Source organism: Vipera ursinii (genome assembly GCF_947247035.1).
Source record: "Vipera ursinii genome assembly, chromosome: Z".
Lineage (NCBI taxonomy): Eukaryota > Metazoa > Chordata > Lepidosauria > Squamata > Viperidae > Vipera > Vipera ursinii.
The window spans coordinates 44,621,413-44,643,327 of NC_139517.1; the positions used below are offsets into that span (position 1 = coordinate 44,621,413).

At 37.9% G+C, this 21,915-nt stretch overlaps 1 protein-coding gene across 1 annotated transcript; it reads left to right on the forward strand.

Annotated features, from left to right (window-relative positions):
* Positions 1-285: 285 nt before the first annotated feature.
* BTC (betacellulin) lies at positions 286-18,585 on the forward strand (the record flags this gene model as incomplete). The annotated part of the gene is made up of 6 exons (XM_083378990.1): positions 286-331; positions 8,626-8,724; positions 12,162-12,279; positions 13,999-14,145; positions 17,217-17,324; positions 18,482-18,585. The coding sequence occupies 5 exons, from the start codon at positions 286-288 to the stop codon at positions 17,320-17,322; spliced, it is 516 nt and encodes a 171-aa protein (XP_083235116.1). The 3' UTR covers positions 17,323-17,324; positions 18,482-18,585.
* Positions 18,586-21,915: the final 3,330 nt, after the last annotated feature.

Consider the following 21,915-nt stretch of genomic DNA (forward strand, 5'->3'; position numbering starts at 1 on the left):
GGGTTGCCAGGTGTTCAGGCAATACCGGAGCGGTCGAAGTGGCTGAGGCTTCTTTTCACGCATGGGCGTTAAAGCGCACACGGACGGCGAACAATCAGCCCGGTGCCTTCCAGCCACGAGAAGCAGGAGGCGCGCGCGGGGGGGGGAACCCCTGTCTCAGGTTGCCGGAGAGGCTGCGCCTTTCCGTCTCAGCGGCGCCTCCTGATTTTTTCAGGTTGTGGGGCGGTGGCTGTTTCGTGTAAGTTGCTGTAGTCCGCTGGCTAGTGGAGGTGAAGTCCGGCTTTGATGACCCCAGACGCGCTTCTAGGCTCTGGCCCTCTGCTTCTCCTGGGTGAGGATTGACGTTTCCTTTCTACCTACCACGGTTGTCGGGTGGGTTCCTGGCTACTTGATGCTGCTCTTGCATAGAACACTCTTCGATAGCTTCACGGCAGGCAGACGTTCAACAGGTGCGTCCTTTTTTGACATACATGCAACTATTTTGCCCGGGGAACCTTGCCGGAAAAGAGAATGACATTTGTAACTCAATCCCGCTGTCAGTATTTTCTTCTCTGGCGGGAATTTCCAAGCAATTTATAAGGTTATAAGAGTCATCTTATAGGTGAGAGGGGCAGCATATAAATTAAATCAATCAATCATCAACAGCATATAAATTTAATAGTAAGTAAGTTGATAAGCAAAACCCCAGCAGGTTCAGCTTCACTTGCAGTGTTGTTGCTTGTCCTGGATAGGAACTCTGCTAGGAAAAGGGGAAAAAAAGAAATCAACTTATTAATGTCTTCTATCTACTTGAACAGCAAAGTGCTTGCAGTTATGACTCTTTGTGATTTTGTGGTACAACGAAAGATCAATTTATTTTAGAGAGGAAGCTCTGTGGAAAGATAGCTTAGGCTGCTGTTAAAAAGACTTCATCCCTCTTGGAATATGGTCAAATCTATTTCAGCAACTGGAAAGCCTTAATCTTTAATGATAAAGTTAGACTCCTTTCTTTCTTTCTTTCTTTCTTTCTTTCTTTCTTTCTTTCTTTCTTTCTTTCTTTCTTTCTTTCTTTCTTTCTTTCTCTTTCTCTCTCTCTCTCTTTCTCCCTTCCTTCCTTCCTTCCTTCCTTCCTTCCTTCCTTCCTTCCTTCCTTCCTTCCTTCCTTCCTTCCTTCCTTCCTTCCTTCCTTTCTCTTAATACAAAAGTACCTTGGGCATGTTTAGTTGAAAAATCTTAATTAATTCATTCTATACCCCTACCATGGTGCAAAATTCAGGTCTTTCTACTGAAACCAAGTACCCACTTTTTTATTTTTATTTTAAAGGCTGGGGAAATCAGAAGTAGGAGGATTTTTTGCTGTGCCAAGTATATCATCAATTAGACTAGATGCCTTTGCTAGAGCATTGCTTGGCAGGACACCCATTAAATAGAGTACCCAAGTGCCTATTTTTATCCTGTGTGTTTATTTTAAGGGGCCTTAGAATCCAGGACAGTTTGAAATAGTTAAAAGGTAAAGAAAGACTGCTCTGGTCTAATCACAAACCAGCCTAAATAGTTTGTAACATTTCTTATTTAAGTGTTTTTGCTATAATGTGGGCTTGTATGTTTATTAAATTATATTGTTTGTTAACTAAGTTTTAAAATACAGTTTTCCTTATTTTAAAACTTTTCAATAAAAAAAATGAAAAACATATAACTAAGTTTTGCAATCATATCACTACATATCACTAACAATCTATTACATTATAGAGAACTGAAAATAATTAATGGGTTAATTTGCATTGCATTGCAGTGTAACTTTGCATTATAAACTCATAACATTTCCTAGTATCTGTTTTTCAGCAAAAGAGAATCAGTGCAATTTTTAATCCACAATACAGTAATTAATGGGGGTATTTGAAAATATTGGCATTACAGAGCATATGTCTGGATTTGTTTATCTGACAGTAATAATGCCAATTAATTTTACTAAACATTACATTATTTATATTGATATCAATTTAAATGTTGGAATATTTTCTAGTTCTCTGGCACTTGCCTTGAAATATTGCAAGTGGTTTAACTGGATTACACGTTTTTCTGGAACTCCTGGAATGTTTTAATGCCAGTAGTCAAAACTTAGTGATGAAACACATGTTTAAAAAACATCCATGCCTTTCTTTTCATACTTACTTCCTTTATTGGGACATTCTTGTGTCGTTGCTTTGCCTGGAAATGAAATGTACTTTCTGGGCTAAGATCTGTTCTTAAATCTGGTGAGAATAATGCCCATTGTATAAGCATTCCAAGATAAAGTGCCCTTCAAGTTAAGTTCAACTCCTGGAGACAAAATTGAGAGATTCATATTGCTTCTTTGACAATAGAAGTGGTTTGCTGTATTCTAGAATATTTTTTTCCAGAATGCCAGAGTCGCAATCAAGGGTGAGGCCACACTAGCCGTTAAATTAAGGGTTTTTCTGGGCACCTGAACATTGTCGTAGTAGGGTGTCAGTGAACGAGCCTGATTGGGCTCAACTGGTTTGATGCACTAGGCATCCAAGTAACCGGAATCAACCGGACGCAAGTCATGAGTCTAGCAACAGTATGTGAGGAATTCGCAGATGTGTTTGACTCAGCCCTGGGGATGTACACACGCCCGCCAATAACATTTAAACTAGATCCTACTGTAATGCTGGTCAGGATTAAACCTCGTAGAGTGCCATTTGCTCTTAAACACAAGATAGACACTGAGTTAGATAAACTTGTAGAACAGGGAGTACTGCAGCCAGTAGATAGGGGTGAATGGGAGACCCCAATTGTAACGCCACTAAAAGCCAATGGGGAGGTCAGAATCTGTGCCGATTACAAATGCACAATCAATCGTGCACTCAAACAGCATGCATACCCGGTACCAGTAGTAAGCCACATCCTGGTGTCCTTGCAAGGCAGTACAATTTTTGCAAAATTAGATTTGGCTCAGGCCTACCAACAGTTTCCTGTTGACAAGGCCACAGCCGTGGCACAGACAATTGTAACCCACAGGGGGGCATTTAAAATTAAACACCTGCAATTCAGGGTCAGCGTAGCCCCTGGCATTTTTCAAGGCATTATGGAGTGGACGCTCAAGGGCATTCTAGGGGTTTGCCTCTATTTTGATGTTGTGCTCATTGCCGGTGAGTCCACCGAGGTACTAGCAAGGAGGCTCAGAGCTGTCCTTCAAAGGCTGCGCGAAGCAGGCCTCAAGCTTAAAAAGAATAAGTGTAGTATTGGAGTCCCCTCAACTGAGTTCTTGGGGTTCTGTACAGATGCCAATGGCATCCACCCTGCTGAGTCAAAGGTTAAAGCCATTCAGATGGCACTTAGCCCCAAAAGGGAGAGCTTCAGGCATTCCTAGGCCTCCTAAATTTTTACCACATGTCCCTTCCTAACAAGGCCACAGTGGCAGAGCCATTACATCGGCTCTTGGACAAAAATACTGTGTGGAAGTGGACTAGTGTTCATGAAGAAAATTTTCAGAAACTGAAGGCTCTTCTGTTGGTCAGTTCCACGATCACTCATTTCAAGGAATCAGTGCCTGTATGCCTAGCGTGTGACATGTCTCCATACGGGGTGGGGGCTGTCCTAAGTCACTTGGAGAGCGATGGAACTCAAGTTCTGATTGCCTTTTATTCCAGGACACTGTCCTCTGGAGAGCGTAATTACGTACAAATTGACAAGGAAGCATGGCCATAGTAGCTGGAGTAAAAAAATTCCACGACTACTTATACGGCAGGGACTTCACGGTCTTCACAGACCATAAACCGCTATTGGGGTTATTCACTACAGACAGACAGGCATCCCACATCTTATCTCCTAGAATGCTAAGATGGTCCATTTTTTTAATCGGTTTACAGTTTTAAGCTAATTCACAAACCCGGCAAGGGCCATGCAGATGGCCTGAGCAGGCTTCCACTGCCTCAAATTGAGCTAGATCCGGCCCCAGCAGCCCACATTTTGTCCATTCAGGACTTGCTGGAGTTTCCCCTCCATGTAGGGGACATAACTGCAGAAACAGCAGCAGACAAGACTCTAAGCAGAGTGCTATCTTGGATCCACACAGGGTGGCTAGAGAAAATCCCGGGTCCTGAGTTCCAGAGCTACTTCACAAGGAGACATGAGCTCTCAGCTCATAAGGGTTGTATTCTTTGGGGGAACAGGGTCATTGTTCCCACCTCATTAAGGGACAGGGTACTGCAATCACTTCATGAAGGTCATCTGGGTATTGTTCGCATGAAAGCTTTGGCACGAAGCTATTTATGGTGGCCAGGATTAGATAAAGCCAAGTTCATGGGTGTTACACATGCCAGCAGCCTAGGCCTGAAATGCCGTATGCGCCAGTCCACAGGTGGGAGGAGACACACACACCCTGGTTGAGGATTCATATAGACTTTGCTAGGTCCTTTCAGGGACAGCTCTTTCTTATAGTGATTGACAGCCACTCTAAATGGCTGGAAGTTATGCCAATCGCAAATACGACTACTGCTAGCACCATCCATGTGCTTAGGAAACTCTTTGCAATACCTGGGCTACCGGACATCGTAGTGTCCAATAACAGGGCCCAATTTACTGTGGCAGAGTTTCAGGCTTTTCTGATGGCAAACCTCATTAGGCATGCGACATCGGCTCCATTTCACCCATCTAGTAATGGTCAAGCCAAACAAATGGTACGCACCATGAAAGAATCATTGAGATGCATAGTGATTGGGGACTGGCACCACAGACTGGCCGATTTTTTGCTCTGCCAACATTCCACACTGTGCACAGCAATGGGTAAAAACTCAGCAGAGCTGCACTGGGGTGGGCGACTAATTACGAAACTGGACAGGTTGCACCCAGACCGGGTGGAAGCTGAGGCCTCTCGCCCAAAACCTCCAAGGGGGCTGCAAGTGGACGACGTGGGCCCGGAACTATAGGCATGGGAACTTGTGGGTGCCACGGAAAATCACCAAAACATCAGGCCCCCTCTCATATGAAGTGGGCCTAGAGGGCAGGCGAGTCGTTCATCGCGATATCGATCAGCTTAGAAAGCATTTTCCAGAACGGCCACAAAGCGAGAACTTCATCCCAGGTCCCATCCATGGACCGCAAACCGGCAGCCAGGCCGATCAGTCCATATGCTCTGAGGTCCCAAGCAGTCAGAGCAATGGGGAAGTGGCTGTAGGTGGGCAAAGTCCAGGAGTGCAACATGGGGCTTCTGATGGAGAAAGCCAACCAAAACACTACAGCTGCTGTGCTAACTCTGCGGAGCGATTGGACTCTGGGGTGGGCTGACCTGAAATGGCCAGTCAGAGAATTCCGAGTCAGCCAGACTCACTTGAACATATGGACCCTGGTCTATCCAGCCCGGTGGGCAAGCTGGTAGGGCAGGGAGTGCCTGGCTCTCCCAGGCATTCCACAAGGGTTCGCAAGCCTCCTGCATATTTACAAGATTTTGTTCCAAAATAACTGAGCTATAATGTTGTATGTGTCATTGATTTGCTGATAGCCAGGAGATCCTCTGTATTAGCAAGTATGGAAAAATGTGTACATTGCATATTACTTTTGCATCTCTGTAAAACTTGTAATTGCTGTAATCATCTCCTTTGTTGTTATAATGTGTGTACATTCTAGGATGTGTGTGTGTGTAATGTATTGGGCTTTGTCTTGCTTAGGAATATCACGTAGGGTTAATTGCTGGAAGGTTGCTTAAGCAGGGAAGCTGGCTAACACTTCCAGCTCTTCAGACAACCCGTCTCCAGCACCGCCATTGGCTGCCTCTAGGGCACCAATATGTTGCTTTAAAACTATTGGCCACCACCTAGAGGCCAGGGTATAAATTGCTGCATTTGCAGCCCTGTTTCTCAGTTCAGTTCCTGCAACCAAATAAACAATGATTTTTGCTGAACTCATTCTCCTCATCTCATCAATCAAGCAATGAACCCAGTATCTAACAATATCCTTCCTCAAAAAGATACCTGTTTTGAAATTTTAATGTGGATAAGTTTATTTAAACAATAGATCATATTTCTGGTTTTTGTGTTTTACACATATTTAGTTCAATATTTCCCCCTCATTATCTTACTTTCAAAATTGAATTAATTATCTATATTTTCTAGTTATTATTTTGAATAGTATATCCATTCTATATTTTAAAAATCAAATAAACCTTTCGTATTTAATAAGTCAGATGTATGAGCAGAATTATGCTCCTTTCTGAAGGTTGCAGTCCTTGCTTAGTTAAATACCTGCAGAACTCATTGGCTTTACCAGTAAATAAATATATTATTAGACTGTTTCCTTTACATAAGTCAAATTTAAGAAATTTAGTGATATCTAATATTTTAATCAATCCTTTAGAAACTTAATGGTAAAGGTAAAGGTTCCCCCAACATGCGTGCTAGTCGTTTCCAACTCTAGGGGCCGGTGCTCATCTCCATTTCAAAGCCGAAGAGCCAGCGTTTGTCTGAGGACGTCTCCGTGGTCATGTGGCCGGCATGACTAGATGCCAAAGGTGCACGGAACGCTGTTACCTTCCCACCATAGTGGTCCCTATTTTTCTACTTGCATTTTTATGTGCTTTCGAACTGCTAGGTTGGCAGAAGCTGGGACGAGTAACAGGCGCTCACTCTGTTACGCGGCACTCGGGATTTGACCCGCCAAACTGATGACCTTCTGATCGACAAGCTCAGCGTCCTAACCCACTGAGCCACCGCGTCCCTATTAGAATCTTACCAAGTTACTATTTTTTTGCACAAAATTTGGGACAAATTTTACATTTTTCTTACAGCACTTTGTAAGTATGCATAAGAGTATTCTCATTTTAAGTTACCAAATTATAACACCTCCCATAATCTAATATAGTTTTCCTTAAATATGCTGGCTAAGGATTCTAGAAGTTGTGATCCCAATGTGTCTGAAACAAGAAGGTGGAGAAGGTCAGACTATTGCAAACATTAATTATCTTTTGGTGCTATGTGTTCTTTTTATTACAGTGTTCTTATATGAGGCAGAATTCATGGCTTAAATAATTCTTGCTGACATTTAATATTTATATTATATTAAATATTCTTTATATTTGGCAGTTTTTATTTATTGAAGTTTGTATGGTGTTCTAATCTAGAAGGACCAAGCATTAAAAAGAGGTAGAGGGATACTCCTGAAATTGCCACCAATTTATCATTTTGCCCAATGGGAGTGGGAACATTGCTGCCAGGAATTCCCCCCCCCCTGCAGTAGCCATCTTTTTTACTTTTAGTGGCTTCTTCACACATGCAAATTTGTGGAAGAGCATGCAGGTGTGCAAAACTGGAAGTATTTGCACCCTGTAGGCAAGAATAAGGAGGAAAAAATTAATTTATAAACATCATTATCCAATCTAAGAAAGTTTTAGTAAGAGGGACTTGGTTTGTACAGTAGATATATATGTCTGAGCCTAGCAGTGGTTTTTTTTTTAAAAAAACAAGCTCTTTTGGAAAGAGCTAATAAAGGGGATTGAGGATTAATTCCAGGTCACCAGCTGAAGAAACTCTAACAAATCTTTACTTGAGGCCTCCTGTGATGAAAATATTATTTACTAATAGTGATTGTAGGTTTATATCCATGAAAAAGGTATCTTTGTGATTAATCTTAGGCATGCTTGTTTAGAAATTTAAGTGATCCAATGTAATTTGCTGTTCTATGTTGGAACTTTCAGCAGTGAAAATAGTTAAAGTTAGGTAATTTATACATAGTAACACAGTCTATTTTCTGTGGGAAAATGTAAGTTTGATAAATATTAATTTATTCAGCTGTAAACAAAACTCTAGTATATCTGACAATTTCATAGATTTTGGAAAATCAGCCTCAAGCATAAAAACCTACTTGTAGAGGAAAGGTAGGTAGTTCTAGTAATTTTAAATTGGACATAAAAAGGTAAAGGAGACCCTGCAGATTTTATTCCACTAGTTGCCTGACATCATGGAGCGCTGTTATCCCTATTTATTTGCATTTGCATATTTTCAAACTGCTTGGTTTGCAGGATCTGGGGCAAGGATGGGAGCTCACCCCGTTGCGTGGAACTCAGGTCTCAAACCTGGGCTGCCAGCTTTCCAGCTGACAAGCCTAGCATCTTAACCACTGACCCACTGCACCACCAGATAGATCAGAGTGAAAAAGGGAACTAATAATTTACAACAATCTAAATGGAACCTTAACAGAACCTAAGTGGAATAAATTATTGATATATCTTATTCTTTCTCCTTCTAAAATGTATTAGTTTATTGAACATAGGTAATGTAAATACTTGTCTAGAGTAGGAGTGTTAAACTGCTGCCCTGCAGGCCAGATGCGTCATGTGGAAGCCACGCCCATCCCATTGCCAGTAATGGCAAAACTGTCCCAATACGTTGCGTAGTCACGTGACGTCATGAGCTTGACATGTCTGGTCTAGAGTATTACAGTATGCCATTCAGAAATTTTTCAAACTGAAAATTTTCTTAAGGCATAGCAAAACTCACATTAGTTGTTAAAATTAAGATAACAAAACAGGAATTGTATCTTTAGAAAGAAGAAACAAGCGGTACACTTAGTAGAAGTATTATTGCAATTTGAATCTAGCTACTTGAAATATACTTTTAAAATGATTTGCCTTCTTCTCCTCCCTAACTAAAGGCATAGTCATTTTCAGCTCTGTGACTAGCAGTGAAAATGCAACAGCTGGCCCAGAAACCAGGAAGCCTCCCTGTGATTACATGAATGGAACTTGTACAGGTAACAGACGGATTGCAATTCCTAACAATGGCATTTTTTTCAATAATGGCCAGGAAGACTGTTCAATTGATTAACTGATGTAAGTAAGATGATAAACTGGAAACTAAGAGACTGGGACTTCTATCTGTTGTTTGAGCATGGTTGGTTGGGTGACTATGTGCCCATCATACTTCACAGATTTGTTATGGGGAAAATAAGCAGAGCTAGCATTATCTATGCCATCTTGAGTTGTATAGAAAATAAAGGCAGGAGAGAAATCTAATGAATAAATAATTTCCATTCTAATTACATGTAGCAATGTACAACATTTTAGGAAACTGGCAATCACAATTAGTAAGCTTTTATTTTGCAATATGTTAATTATAAATATATACTGTTTTAATGATTCTTTAAAGAAATATAGATGCATACATTCTGTTACTGACCATCAGTAACTTTTTATTTATTATGAAATTTGTTTGCCTCCCATTTCATGTCCGGTTATTAATAATCCCTTAATAAACAGAATCTATATTAATGTTACATGAATACAGTAGTGCAGTTTTTAACCCAAACCAGGGGACAGTTGTCAAGAATTGGAAAATATCTGGATTTGGAAGTACTATCCTTGGGTCTGAGGATGCAAATGTTTTTGAATTTTCAGATGTGTCAGGGTAGATGTAACACATGGAAAAAAAACAAAATCAAAATGTCAAAGACATGTAATTATTGCTATCCAGAGACTGACAGAGAAAGAAATATGTTCATGTTCTGTATATTCTCTTGCTGATAAGACCTCTAAGAACCAGTTCAGACTCTTTGCATAATGTAAGATCTAAATCTCTCTCAAGTTTTGCCTTGCCTAATCTCTCACTAAGTTCAGAGTTTCACTAGGCTTATTTCCCATCTTGATAAATCTCTTTTATTTTACCAGGTGTTTTTAAATTGCTCTTGTTGCACCTTGTCAATCTTCTTAATTGAACATAAAGCCGTTTCTCTCCCCTTCTTCTGCCCTGCTTTTCTCTGTTCCAGTTATTTATATTTCATTCTCTGCAGCTTGGACTCATCAGCTGTCTATGCTGTAACACCTTCCTCCAATTCTCCATATTGTAAGTTCTTTCAGCTTGGTTGTTGGATTGCAGATTTTAAAAAGCCCAGCCAAAAACCATCAAGCCCACTCCCATTCCCACCTGACAGGACAACCCACAAGAATATAAAATTGGAGCAAACCCTACTAGCACTGATGATGTTACATAATTTGGGTAATGAAATGACCTCATTTCAACCCTGATTAGCAAATGTTCTCTTCTGCAGATGCCCTGTTGCATAATATCTCACGGAGTTTGGAGGAGTGAGGATTGTTAGTTAGCCATTCTAAGCTTAAATCAGACAGGTGATGGTCATCAAGTTGCATAAAATGCATAAAAACAAGGATGAAAGCATCCTAGAATACATATAGATTAATAAAAAAGGGAAAAATGATGCCATAGATGCATACTATAGGCCATCCAACCAAGCAGAAGAAATAGATGAATGTTTTGCTAATCAGTTAACAAGTGTATGTACTACAGCAGTAATGGGGGATTTTAACTACACTGACATCAACTGGGAGACAAACTGCATTAGGTAGGAGATTTAACAGATTCCTGACCAACATAACTGATAACTTTGTCATCCAAAAGGTAGAGGAGGGACCTGGACCTAATTTTTACTAACAGAGAAGAAATGATAGAGTGGGGTTGAAGTTGTAAGAACTTTGGGGGAGATTGACCATACTGAATTCATATTAGAATTCAACACAATGCAGATACAATAGAATATAATCAAACCAGTGTCTTAGACTTTAAAGGAGTTGATTTTAGCAAACTTAGAGAGAACTTGGAAAGGATTACATGGATGAAAGTCTTAAAGGGGAAAACAACTCAAGCTTGGGAAACTTTGAAAAATATGATTATAAAAGCCCAGTCTAGCACAATATCACTGAAAAGGGAAAAAAAGAAAACCAAGAAGAAATCAGCATAGTTGCACAAAGAATTATATGATAAACTGAAAGACAAGAAGGATAAGTATAAAAATGGAAAGAGGGACACATACCTAAGGTAGAATACTAGCATATAACCTGAATCTGCAAAGATGAAGTTAGGAAAGCTAAGCTTACAATGAACTAAAACTTGCAACAAGTGTCAAAAATAGTAAGAAAAGTTTATTTCAACATATAAATACTAAAAAAGTCAAATAAACAATTAGTCAATTAATTGGAGAAAATGGCAAGGAAGTGACAGGCAGCAGGGAGGAATCAGAGCTGCTTAATTCCTTCTCTGCATCTGTCTTCACACAAAAAGAAAAAATAGTCCAACCTACCCAAAAATAGAACAGTAAAAGACAGTCTAGGAATTCAAATTAAAATAGGCAAAAAATGATAAGAGATTACGTGTTCTCTCTAGATCAGGGCTTTTCAACTTTTTCACCCATTGTACCACTTTTAGGATATGGCAACATCCGAGTACCACCAGTCACCTAGCAAGGTGTCAAAAACTTGATGACCACCCCAAAACAAGGAAAAAAGTGATGAAGTACAGGTAGTCCTCGACTTACAACAGGCAGGCAAGTTTGCTTAGTGACCATTCGAAGTTACAATGGCACTGAAAAAAGTGCCCCCCAAGTCACAGCTGAGCAAGACACCTGCCTGCCCACCCGGCAACACTCTTCCTCCTGTCTGAGGTTTTCATTGTTGTGAGAATTTCTGTTGAGGATTAGCAGCAGCTTAATGTTTTTCATCAAGTTTTCGGTTTTCAAAAACATTTTTTTTTCAATCCATGCATTCTTTCCCTTTCTATAATAGATGAGATTAAAGTAAATGCAAGAAATTGCTATACCTGTTATGTTTCAGGTTCGGACGAGCAGGAAAGATGCCAGGCAGATGAGTACAGAAGAATAGTTGCTTTATTCATAACTATAACTGTACTGAGGGTTAAGGGTATCCATGCAGTCTTTATATAGTCTCCCATAGTCTGAACAACCAATCAGATTGAACCCATTCATTCCCGCCAAGTTGACTGCAGCCTGGACTGGAAAGTCCTATCTGTGTTGCTGGAGAACCGTTAGCTTTCCAGCATACACGTGATAAGGAATTCCCAAAAGCTCAATACATAACAATACCTCTAAAGACCATTGCTCTTTCTAAGTTCCCCTCAAATCTGTAAGTGAACATTGCTTCTGAAAACCCTTTGGGCAATCCTTGAATGGGACACAGGATTGGAATGAAGACAGAATGCTCATGTGAAATTTTCCACTCAGAGTGACATTCAAAGAATTAAGAATACGATTACCGAAAACATTTTTCAAATGATGAAACTATTAAAAATAGCACAGGAAAAAGTTAGTCACAAGTAATCCAAGTGACTAAGTATTTTAAGTAGAACCTAATATAGTTGTTTTTTTTACTTTCTTATTTCTAGATGGTACCACCGATTTGAGACTGAGTGGACATTTTTCTGAGTGTCCTGAGGAATACAAGTACTTCTGTGTCAAAGGAAGATGTCGCTATGTTGATGCAGTACAAACTCCATCCTGCATGTAAGTTCCAAATCCAAACATGCCTTTTCCCAAGAGTTAAACCTGAGTATGACTCAAATATCTCCAAAGTATCTGTCATGCTTAGGCCAAGTATGTACTTATTTGAATCTGTTATCTACTAATGGCCAAATATCTTACTTATTTGAATCTGTTCTTTTCAGCTGTTCTTTCAATTCTGGAGGGAATATTGTAAAAACTCTTTAAAAATCATAATGCAATCTTCCAGTTATGGATTTCTCTCCAGGTTCTCTTTAATGTTGATGAGTAGACAAAATCTTATCTATGCAAGGTTGATTGCTAAAACCTTATTTATTCTTTATTAAGAAATCCATAAAATTTCTTAGGCAGTCTTTACATTGCATGAAGAATGCCCTTGAGGGAATCTCCCTAGTTTAGATGTTCACCTTGAATAGGACGAATCTGTGAGATTGAAGAAGAGGTGGAGCATCCTGATTTTTTTTTAACCTTTTAAATTTATGAGGTATAACTTTTAAAATTACTTTTCTTCTCAGATTAAAAAAGCCAATATCTTAGATTTGGTATTGCAAAATTCTGGACTTAATCCTATATATATTACAATCTTTATTTTATACGTACCCTCAACTACTGAACTGGAAAATGCAAGATTTTTTTAAAAAGATTTAAAGTTAGTATAACTTTATTAATGAATTTTTATATACCATCTTAAAGGATAATGTGGGTAATTGAATCTATCATGATCTTATAATTATGATATACGTTCTCCATTATTTATTAGTTGTGGTCATCGTAGTTCTTCAAGGATTGTTGACTGACAGAAAGTAAAGATTGTTGACTGACAGAAAATTTTAAAATATTAACAGGGATCCTCAATAATGCCAACCATACTACAGGAAAAATAGTTCTGGGTGTCCTTGTTGTTAATTTATTATTGTTTATCCTTATTTTTAAGATTCTGACAACAAAAAAACTCAGTTTGGATAGGATTTAAATTGGAACTGTTTTCTTCTGTGATGTGTTGTTCTGGTGCAATGTTTCTCAATTTTGGCACCTTGAAGGTGTATGGACTTCAAATTCCTTAGCCAGCATGCTTTCTGGGTAATTCTAGGAGTTGAAGTTCACATACCTTCAAACTGCTTAGATTGAGAAATACTGATCTGAAAATACTGATTTAGTCCAACTGATGGGGTGCTCAGCCACAGACTTCCTTAATTGAACAAGTGTGGAAAACTGGCATATATACCAATCTTCCACTGTGTGTTTATTTCCAAAACTTTTCCTAATAAACCCCAAGCATAAAGGGAGGCACAGAGCATGCTGGCTAGGGAATTCTGGAAGCTGAAGCCCACACATTATTTAAATTGAAAAACACTATCACGTTCAGGTGATATTTCCCTGAATGCATCTGCTGCCCTTCTAGATCAGGAATTCCATTGGATGGCAGTTTTCAAGCCCTAAATTTCATTTGCATGTGCAGTTTGTTTACAGATCTGTCCTAGGATTCCCCAATCTGTACCTTTCAACTGTGTCATGTTATGGTTCTCATAAACACCACTTGGCATGGCTAATGGTAATGGAGTTGTGATCCAACTCATCTAGAAGGAACCAGGCTAGGAAAGATTGCTTTAGTCATGAGTGTGTACTCTACCTGGGATAGGTGCTAGTTTGTAGAAGTAGACTTTAATCCTGAAGGGGGAAAAAACTGACTTGTAAAACATTTTTTAAAAATATTTTTTACAGCTGTGAGAGAGGCTACACTGGGGAAAGATGTGAGCGGTTGGACTTATTTCATCTAAGAGGAGATCAAAGTCAAATTGTTGTGGTTTCTTTGATAGCTGTTATGGTAATGCTTATCATCCTGATTGCGTGTATCTGCAGTTGCACTCAGTGAGTACACTGAAATGAAAGTTTGGCTTCTATATGGATTTTCATGAAACTACAAATGTAGTTATTAAGTTAATAAGTCTTTAGCAATTACAACTTTTGGAAGTTTCTTTTTTTAAAAAACATTTTTATTAGTTTTTTCAATTTATAACCTATTTCCCTCAACATTCAATACAACATATTTAAAATAACAGATTTATAAGAATAGCATGGTCAATTAAAAAAGATTTTATCAGTCCAATTTCAATGAAGTATATCTACGTATATCCTGTTGTTAGATTTTATCTAATTTTGATTTTAATTGTAGTTTTCAAGTTTAACCTTTGACATCTCAAATAGTATTCAGAACCCAAAATTCCCTTATTTTATTACACCAAAGATTGTATCATCTAACATACACCCAATAGTTAAATACATAGCTAACTTCTACCTAATAAACATTGTTTGTTTCCTATCCTGATACGTCACAAGTTACCAGTCAGAGAGCCTATATTTATTAATCTACTACTACTTATACATAACCAAAATTTTAACATCAAAGATAGGATCCATGCCAATTTTCTATTATGTCAATATATAAATTTATAATATTTAGAATAAGCCTAATAAGTACTTAAACACATTTTAATTCTATCTCACAAATATTTTCTATTTCAGATCCTAATAAGTCACTAACTACTAACAAAATGACCTACAATAGTTCTCTAGGAATTCATTTTTTTAACTCTAGGTTTCTTTTTTTGCCAGTGGGGTTTCCAGACAAAGGGATTTAAATTGCCAAGTAGGTCTTCCTTTGCTCGCATGCATATTATTTGCATCAGAGGAGGCCATCCAACCATCAGCGATATACAAAGGTTGAACCATTTATAGTCATTATATTGTTGCCATGTTAATTCCACTCTCTTTATTTGCTCTGACATCTCTGTCTGCAGTTCAGTCTGGCTTCTTCTTCCATCTGGGTTGATTTGTTTTAAGGAAAAAAATCTTATCCAGTATTATAGTTAGTAGTTGACTGTCCAGGCTTTCCACAAGTTGTCTTAGTTGGTCTTCGGCGTCCTCTATGTTGGCATCACTATCTTGCCTGTAGTATACTTCTGAAGTTATAGGCTCTTTAGAAAGGATCAAAACTTGGGTATTAAGTTTTTCTTTAGTTTGTTCTTGATCTTTAGGATTGTCTGTCATAATAATTGTAGGTTCTTTGAGTAAAGTCAGGTTTTGGATAATAGTTTTTTCATTATTTTGTTGTTTTTGCTTATATTCCTCTGTCTCAATAGTAGTATCTTCCAAATTTGTTATATTCTGAAGTGTAAATTCTTTATTTGCAGTCAGGGTTTTAGTTCGTAAATTAAAGTTGGCATGTAAATTATTTAATCTGGAAATAGACATCTCAGTGACGTGACTCTATAGATTGTTTCAAATATAAGATTACAGTCAAGCAAGGTTTGTGGCTTATCGTTCTCCATTTTGTAGTAATTATAAATAGTTCTTAGTGGAGGCTATTTTTCAAATAAAAATCAGTAAGTGTCCACCTCCACAAGTCTAATCCAAATTCATACCCAGCTGTTTCAGGTTTTTATCTCAATGCCAAGGTCAGTCCAAAATGTAAGCAAGCTTGTTTGCCAGTGGTATTCACTTGCTGTAACATATTTTTCTTTTTTGTCTCCTTTTTTAGATTGATAGGTAGAATAGTCCATTTCTATTAATATAAGAATTAGAAAGTAGAAAGGCAGTTATAGCCAAGATTGTGTCTAATATCAATTTGTAGTTAAGTGGTGGGATATAGTCATCCATTTCGTTGGTGTTTACAGCTAAGTCTTCCATGGAGGCTATTTTAATAAGAGTCAATAATTTTCCACCTCCAATGCTCCTAAAAGTTGTTTTCAGTGCCAGGTGTTCCCACACTTATCTTTGAGGATAGTATCAAGAACAACTCTGTTATTCAGTCAGCTCTCACAATAAGCAAAAGGTTTACTTGCAATTCCAGGTTTAGCCACAAGATGTCATCAATAGCATATAGAATAAGTTGTAAAGTTCTTTTTTTCCAAATTAATATAAACCTTTTGTATAATTAGTCCATTTTTTCCTTAATTCACATCTTAAACAGAAAATAGGGTAGTAGATCCCCACAAAAATAGGAGCTTTTTAATGAATAGAAATAATATTGCTTAATTTCTTTGCTTAATCAGATGATTTTTCCCCTTCCACACTTTAAGGCTTAAAATGTTATTCCCCACGTATACAAATGCTGCTGTTTCAAAAAAAAAGGGGGAGAAAATTTTCAGAAAAGTCCCACAGGCAGGCAGTTAGGGGGATAAGAAAGGTAAGGTCTCACCCAGGTCCTCCAGATTGCTTCGTTGTGCTAGGTAGTGCTTTTGGCTTTTGGCAGGGAATGGCTTAATGGTTGGCCATCTTGATGGCCGGTCTCTTCTTCGGGCCAAAAGGAGCTGCTCTGGATTCAAGCAGAGGGTTGCCACTCTTCCACGATCACAGGAGGGCCTCCTTGTGGTGGTCGCCCTTCCAGGGTGACTTTCGACCCTTTTCAGGGTCCTCCAATGAAGAAGGATCAGATGGCAGGGAGAGAGCTCTTCCTGTGCATCCAAAAGCGCTGTGCGCGCAAACTGGAAGCCCTTTTTTATCATCAAGTTTTTGACACCTTGCTAGGCGACTGGTGGTACTCAGATGTTGCCATATCCTAAAAGTGATACAATGGGTAAAAAGGTTGAGAAGCCCTGGCCTAAAGGTTAAAACAACTGCCTAACATGCAGACAGCTCAAGTTCAAATCTCAGAAGGGTGTGGCTGACTGATGAGAGCAAAAAATCTTGAAATAGCTATATCATTCTCCCTTTAATTCTTTGTTGGCAAAATCCAAATTTGATACAAAAAGTTTGTGGCAGTTGCGACTGCCGCTGTGGACAGCCCTAGTTTGGGGGCTGATACAGGCAAAAGAAGAAAAAAGACTCATACTTGGGTCAAAACAGAGTGTTTTTATATATTGATTTTAACTTAGTTTTACAACGTCAATATATTGGTTTATAAACTTATAAACTTAATTTTTTTTAACTTCCTTTCAAAGTTATTGTCGGAAAAAACGTAGAAAGAGGAAGCAGGAGAAAACCAGGACTTATGATAATCGGCAGCGAATGAAAACTGATGATATACTTGAGATGGATATTGAATGAAGGTAAAGAAGGTTCTGGAAATGTGAAAATGTAGGGATAATTTATTTTATTTCCAAAATTAATTACATTATTTTAATTTGAATTCATAATGCTTTTCTTTAATGCAAGTTTGTTTTAATTTAATGGATTACTATACTGAATGATACTCACCAAATGAATGTTTTATGGTCATGTAATGAGAAAGCAGTATTTCTCTATGTGGACAGGCAAGTCATTCATAGTTAACTGATTTTTTTCACAGGTATCTTAACTTATTGACATAGTGGCTATAATCTCCTTTTTACTAGCCAATACTGATGAAGACCTAAACAGGACATGGCTTCATTTTGTTTCTTAAGATATTTTTCTAGATTGAGGGTTGCTTTTCTTCCTAAATATTACCTTCTTTCACATAGGAGAAAGCAAGTCATCACAGACCAAATGGATTATGTTTATATACATTACACACATATGTTCCATGGAGAAAGTACACCATGAAATTAAATGAGAAAATGAGGAATATTTTTTTGTTATGATGGCAGAAAAAAAGACCCCTGAGAAAGAGTCCATCAGGGTTGTTTCAATTTCAGTATTCAGGGGAGGGGGGCTCACATAAAGAGAAACCTGTATTACCTCTCCCTTTTGTGAACCATACCAAGGGATTTTGCACATATGCCCTCTGCTCAGCTTAATTTGTAAAGGCTCATGAAAGCAACTGAGAAGTTATTCTTCCAATATACGCAAAAGCTCTGGAAAAGTGAGTAGTCAAAGTGGATGTAAAAAAAAGGGATATTTTTTTCCCTCTTTGAGCTTATGACAAACACTTTAAAAAAACAAGCATGTGGATGACAGTATCACGTTCAGCCTGAATTCACCTGAATTCACCTTGCCACTGGTTTTTGACTTTTTCTTCATCAGAGGTTGAAAAAAAGAGTAGTTCTTATGAGCCCAATGATTTGCTGAAAAATTACACTATCGTGCTTCCACTTTTTTTGTTATAGGATAATTTTCAGAAACCTTTTCATCTTATCATACATTATATTGCACCAGTATGATGAGAAATGTCTTAGTTCTCTGTATAACTTACCCATAATAAGCAACTGCAAAGAACAGAGGGATTTACATATGCTGAGTATCTGAACTCCACAATAATAATTCTAACAACTGCTTTCTTTCTTAGGTTAAGAAAGGCGCCTGCTGGCAGATTCCAAAGACTTGTGCCCTTTTCCTTTTGATGACTTTCCTGAGGACTAGTGATATGAAAATAAATAAAGATAAATAAACATGGGTATACAACGTCCAGTCATGTGCGATATCTGACATAATAATATCTTAATATTATGGGAATAATAGTAATAATATTGGGAATCCAGGAATTTTATTATATGACAGAAAGATTTTAGAAGCATGGTATTTGACATTTAACTCATGTTGAATTGTTGAACTGTGGAGTCCCTGATACTCTCTGAGCTAGGTGTTTGCTTTCAGGTAACATTCTACTGTATATAAACAGAGATCAAAACCCCGCTCTCTTCTGGCAATGAAGAAGTTACATATTTGAATAACAAAATGTCTGCAAGCAAACAAACAAGCTCAGAGAGTACCAAGGATTCCACAGCTATAATTTTAATGGATGATTTAATGTTTTATGTGGCTTTTTTAACTACCTATTTCCTTTTACATTTAGCTTTGCTGTCATCTTTACTGAGAAGTGGAATATAACCATATTAATGTGGCTTTGCAAAATTTCACTGCTCTGAGTCTATGCTTTAGATTGGACTTAGGATATCATCATGCAGATGAGGTGATACATAGCCTAATGGTAAATTGGTTGCACATTAGTAATGTACTTTACTCTCCATATTGCACTCTAAAGGTCTAGGTGCCTACTCTTTCTGCCCCAGTTAATTGGGGAAGGGAGTATCTTTGTAGCCCCTCTATGAACTCTAGGATTTAGACTTCAATAAGCTAAAAGCTTACTAAGCAATGGCAAATGGGCCTATCAGGCCTGAGGCCAGCCCTAATCTAGGTTTTGTCTCATTAGGGCTTAGACCTCTCCCAGACAACCTTTGCCTGGCTTGCAGCTGCACCTTTGCAATGGCTCACAGTTGTGATGACTGCTTTCAGCAGCTTCTGCCACAGGCCACATTGGCAGATCTCAGTTGCCACAGTTGACCACCACTTCCCCATTGACCTGCCACTGGGCTTCTTTGTTGGACTTTGATTGCTGCACTATGGGCAGAGACTCAGTCCATAGACTTTTTAATCAGAATGGTTCCTTCCCAGGCACGGGACCCCTGCTGAACTGCAAGTAGGATTCTTTCTGGCCTTGACAGGTCTTATCCTTGTTACAACAGCTTTAGGCCAGCTCAGCTGGGTTGCAGTTTTCCTTTTGGCTCTCAGCTGCTCAGCTTGTATCTCTGTTCAAGTGTTGGCTGAAACAAAAAACTTCCAGCTCTCTTTACATCTCATTTCAACCAGCTGTAATCTAAATCATCATCATCATCATCATCATCATCATCATCATCATCATCTTCCCTGGTCTCTCTTCTGGGGTATAAATTTTTGCTCTTCTCTTGGTTGATGTTCTCAATCTTGCTGTATAGCAGGGCTGCTTAAAAGAAACATAGGGAGGGGCTGCAGGATACTCATTTCTCTGCACCAAACAGAATGAGAATACAGAATAACAGAGTTGGAAGGGACATTGGAGGTCCTCTAGTCCAATTCTCTGCTCAAGCAGGAGTCCCTATACCATTCTAGACAAATGATTGTCCATTCTCTTCTTAAAAACCTCCAGGGATGGAACATCAACAACCTCTGAAGGCAAGTTGGCCCACTGATTAATTGTTCTCACCGATGGACCATTTCTACTTTGTTCTAGGTCGGATCTCTCCTTAATAAGTTTCCATCTGTTACTTCTTGTTCTGCCCTCAGGTGTTTTGGAGAATAGTTTGACCCTCCCTTCCCTCTGTGACAGCCCTTCAAATACACTGCTAACATGTCATCCCTAATCCTTCTTTTCGTTAAACAAGACATACCCAATTCCTACAACTATTTTTCATATGCTTTAGCCTCCAATCCCCTAATCATCTTTGTTGCTCTTCTCTTTCTGCACTCTTTCTAAAGTCTCAGAATCTTTTTTTGTATCATGACCAAACCTAGATGCAGTATTCCATGCGTGGTCTTACCAGTACTGTATAAAGTGGTAAAAAGCATAAATAAATTTGTATAAAGTACACTTTTATGCAGATTTGTATGCAGTATAAAGTATAAACATATTTGTGCAGCTTAACATTTTTGCACCTGAAAGTGGAAGTGTGGAGTATTTTTATTTTTAGTCTGATTGAGAAATATAAGGATCTAAAAAGTTGTGGTCTTATTTGATGTTGGGAGTTAAATTTGTAACTTTGGACTATTTGTTGTGACTGGTTAAAATCTGATTTTAATGAATTCTGATTGGCCAGGAAATACCAGTTGATTTATAAAAGTCTATTCTTTAACTATAAGAGGGAACTAAAAAATAGAAAATGAAGAAATATTGAATGCATCAGGTCGCCAAAGTTATATTCAAGAAATATTTAAATAAAAAAATCAGTTTATAGATCAGTTATGTTCTAAAGAGGAGCAAGAGAAATAAATTACTCAAGTAATTGGAAGAAAGTTGAATAATCCAGAGATGCAATTATATGCAGAAAGTTAACCAAATTTTCGAGGATATTCCACAAGTATTTAACAATGCAAGAGGACTTAATTGTAATTTTGGAATACAAATCTGGCACCAATTATGCTTATTATGAGATGGTTTAAATATAAGCTTTCCAATGCAAATAAAAGAAAAGTTCCAAGTAAATCAAGAATCCTCAAGAGAAGAAGTGTGGGACTTCTTCGTTATGAATACTAACAAGGTTAAGAATCTCCTGAGCAAAAGTTTATATTAATATAAAAAAGTTTATATTAATTTGATAGACATTCCAGAGAAAAAAAGATTTTAATTTATGAGAACAAGTTGGAAGGAGCAACTTAATAAGCTAACTGGAGTTAGGATGGATTTTTACTGGTCTGATATATGTAACTGAAAAAAATTCCAATGTTTGGTTTCATGTTTATAAAGTGAATTTGATTTTTTTTCTTTTTCTTATATGTAGTGCTTAAGTAATTTCTAAATGTAGTTAAATTTTATTGAAAGAGAATTTGAAAGTAGGTATGTTAAGAGGAAGTTAAAGAAAAGATGCATTAGAATTTGTTGAACTTAGAAATATTTTTAAAGAAACGTTTGGAGTTTTAAAATGGATATAAAATAAGTTTAAGGTTAAAGAAATTGGAAGAGTATAGTGAATTTTGTTAATATGAATGAAAATAATCTACAAAGATTAATAAGCCTAAATAGAAATATATATTACTTTTCACAATAAGGAAAAAAAAGAAAGAAAAAATGGATTGGTTAAGATTGTGATGTAAATTGTTCTAAACCAGGGGTGTCAAACTGCCAGCCTGCAGGCCGGATGCCAAAACTGCACCCACCCTATTGCCGGGAATGGAGAAAAAGTCACAATAAGTTGTGACACATCATGTGACGTTTCGAGTTTGACACCCCTGTTCTAAACAAAGAAAATT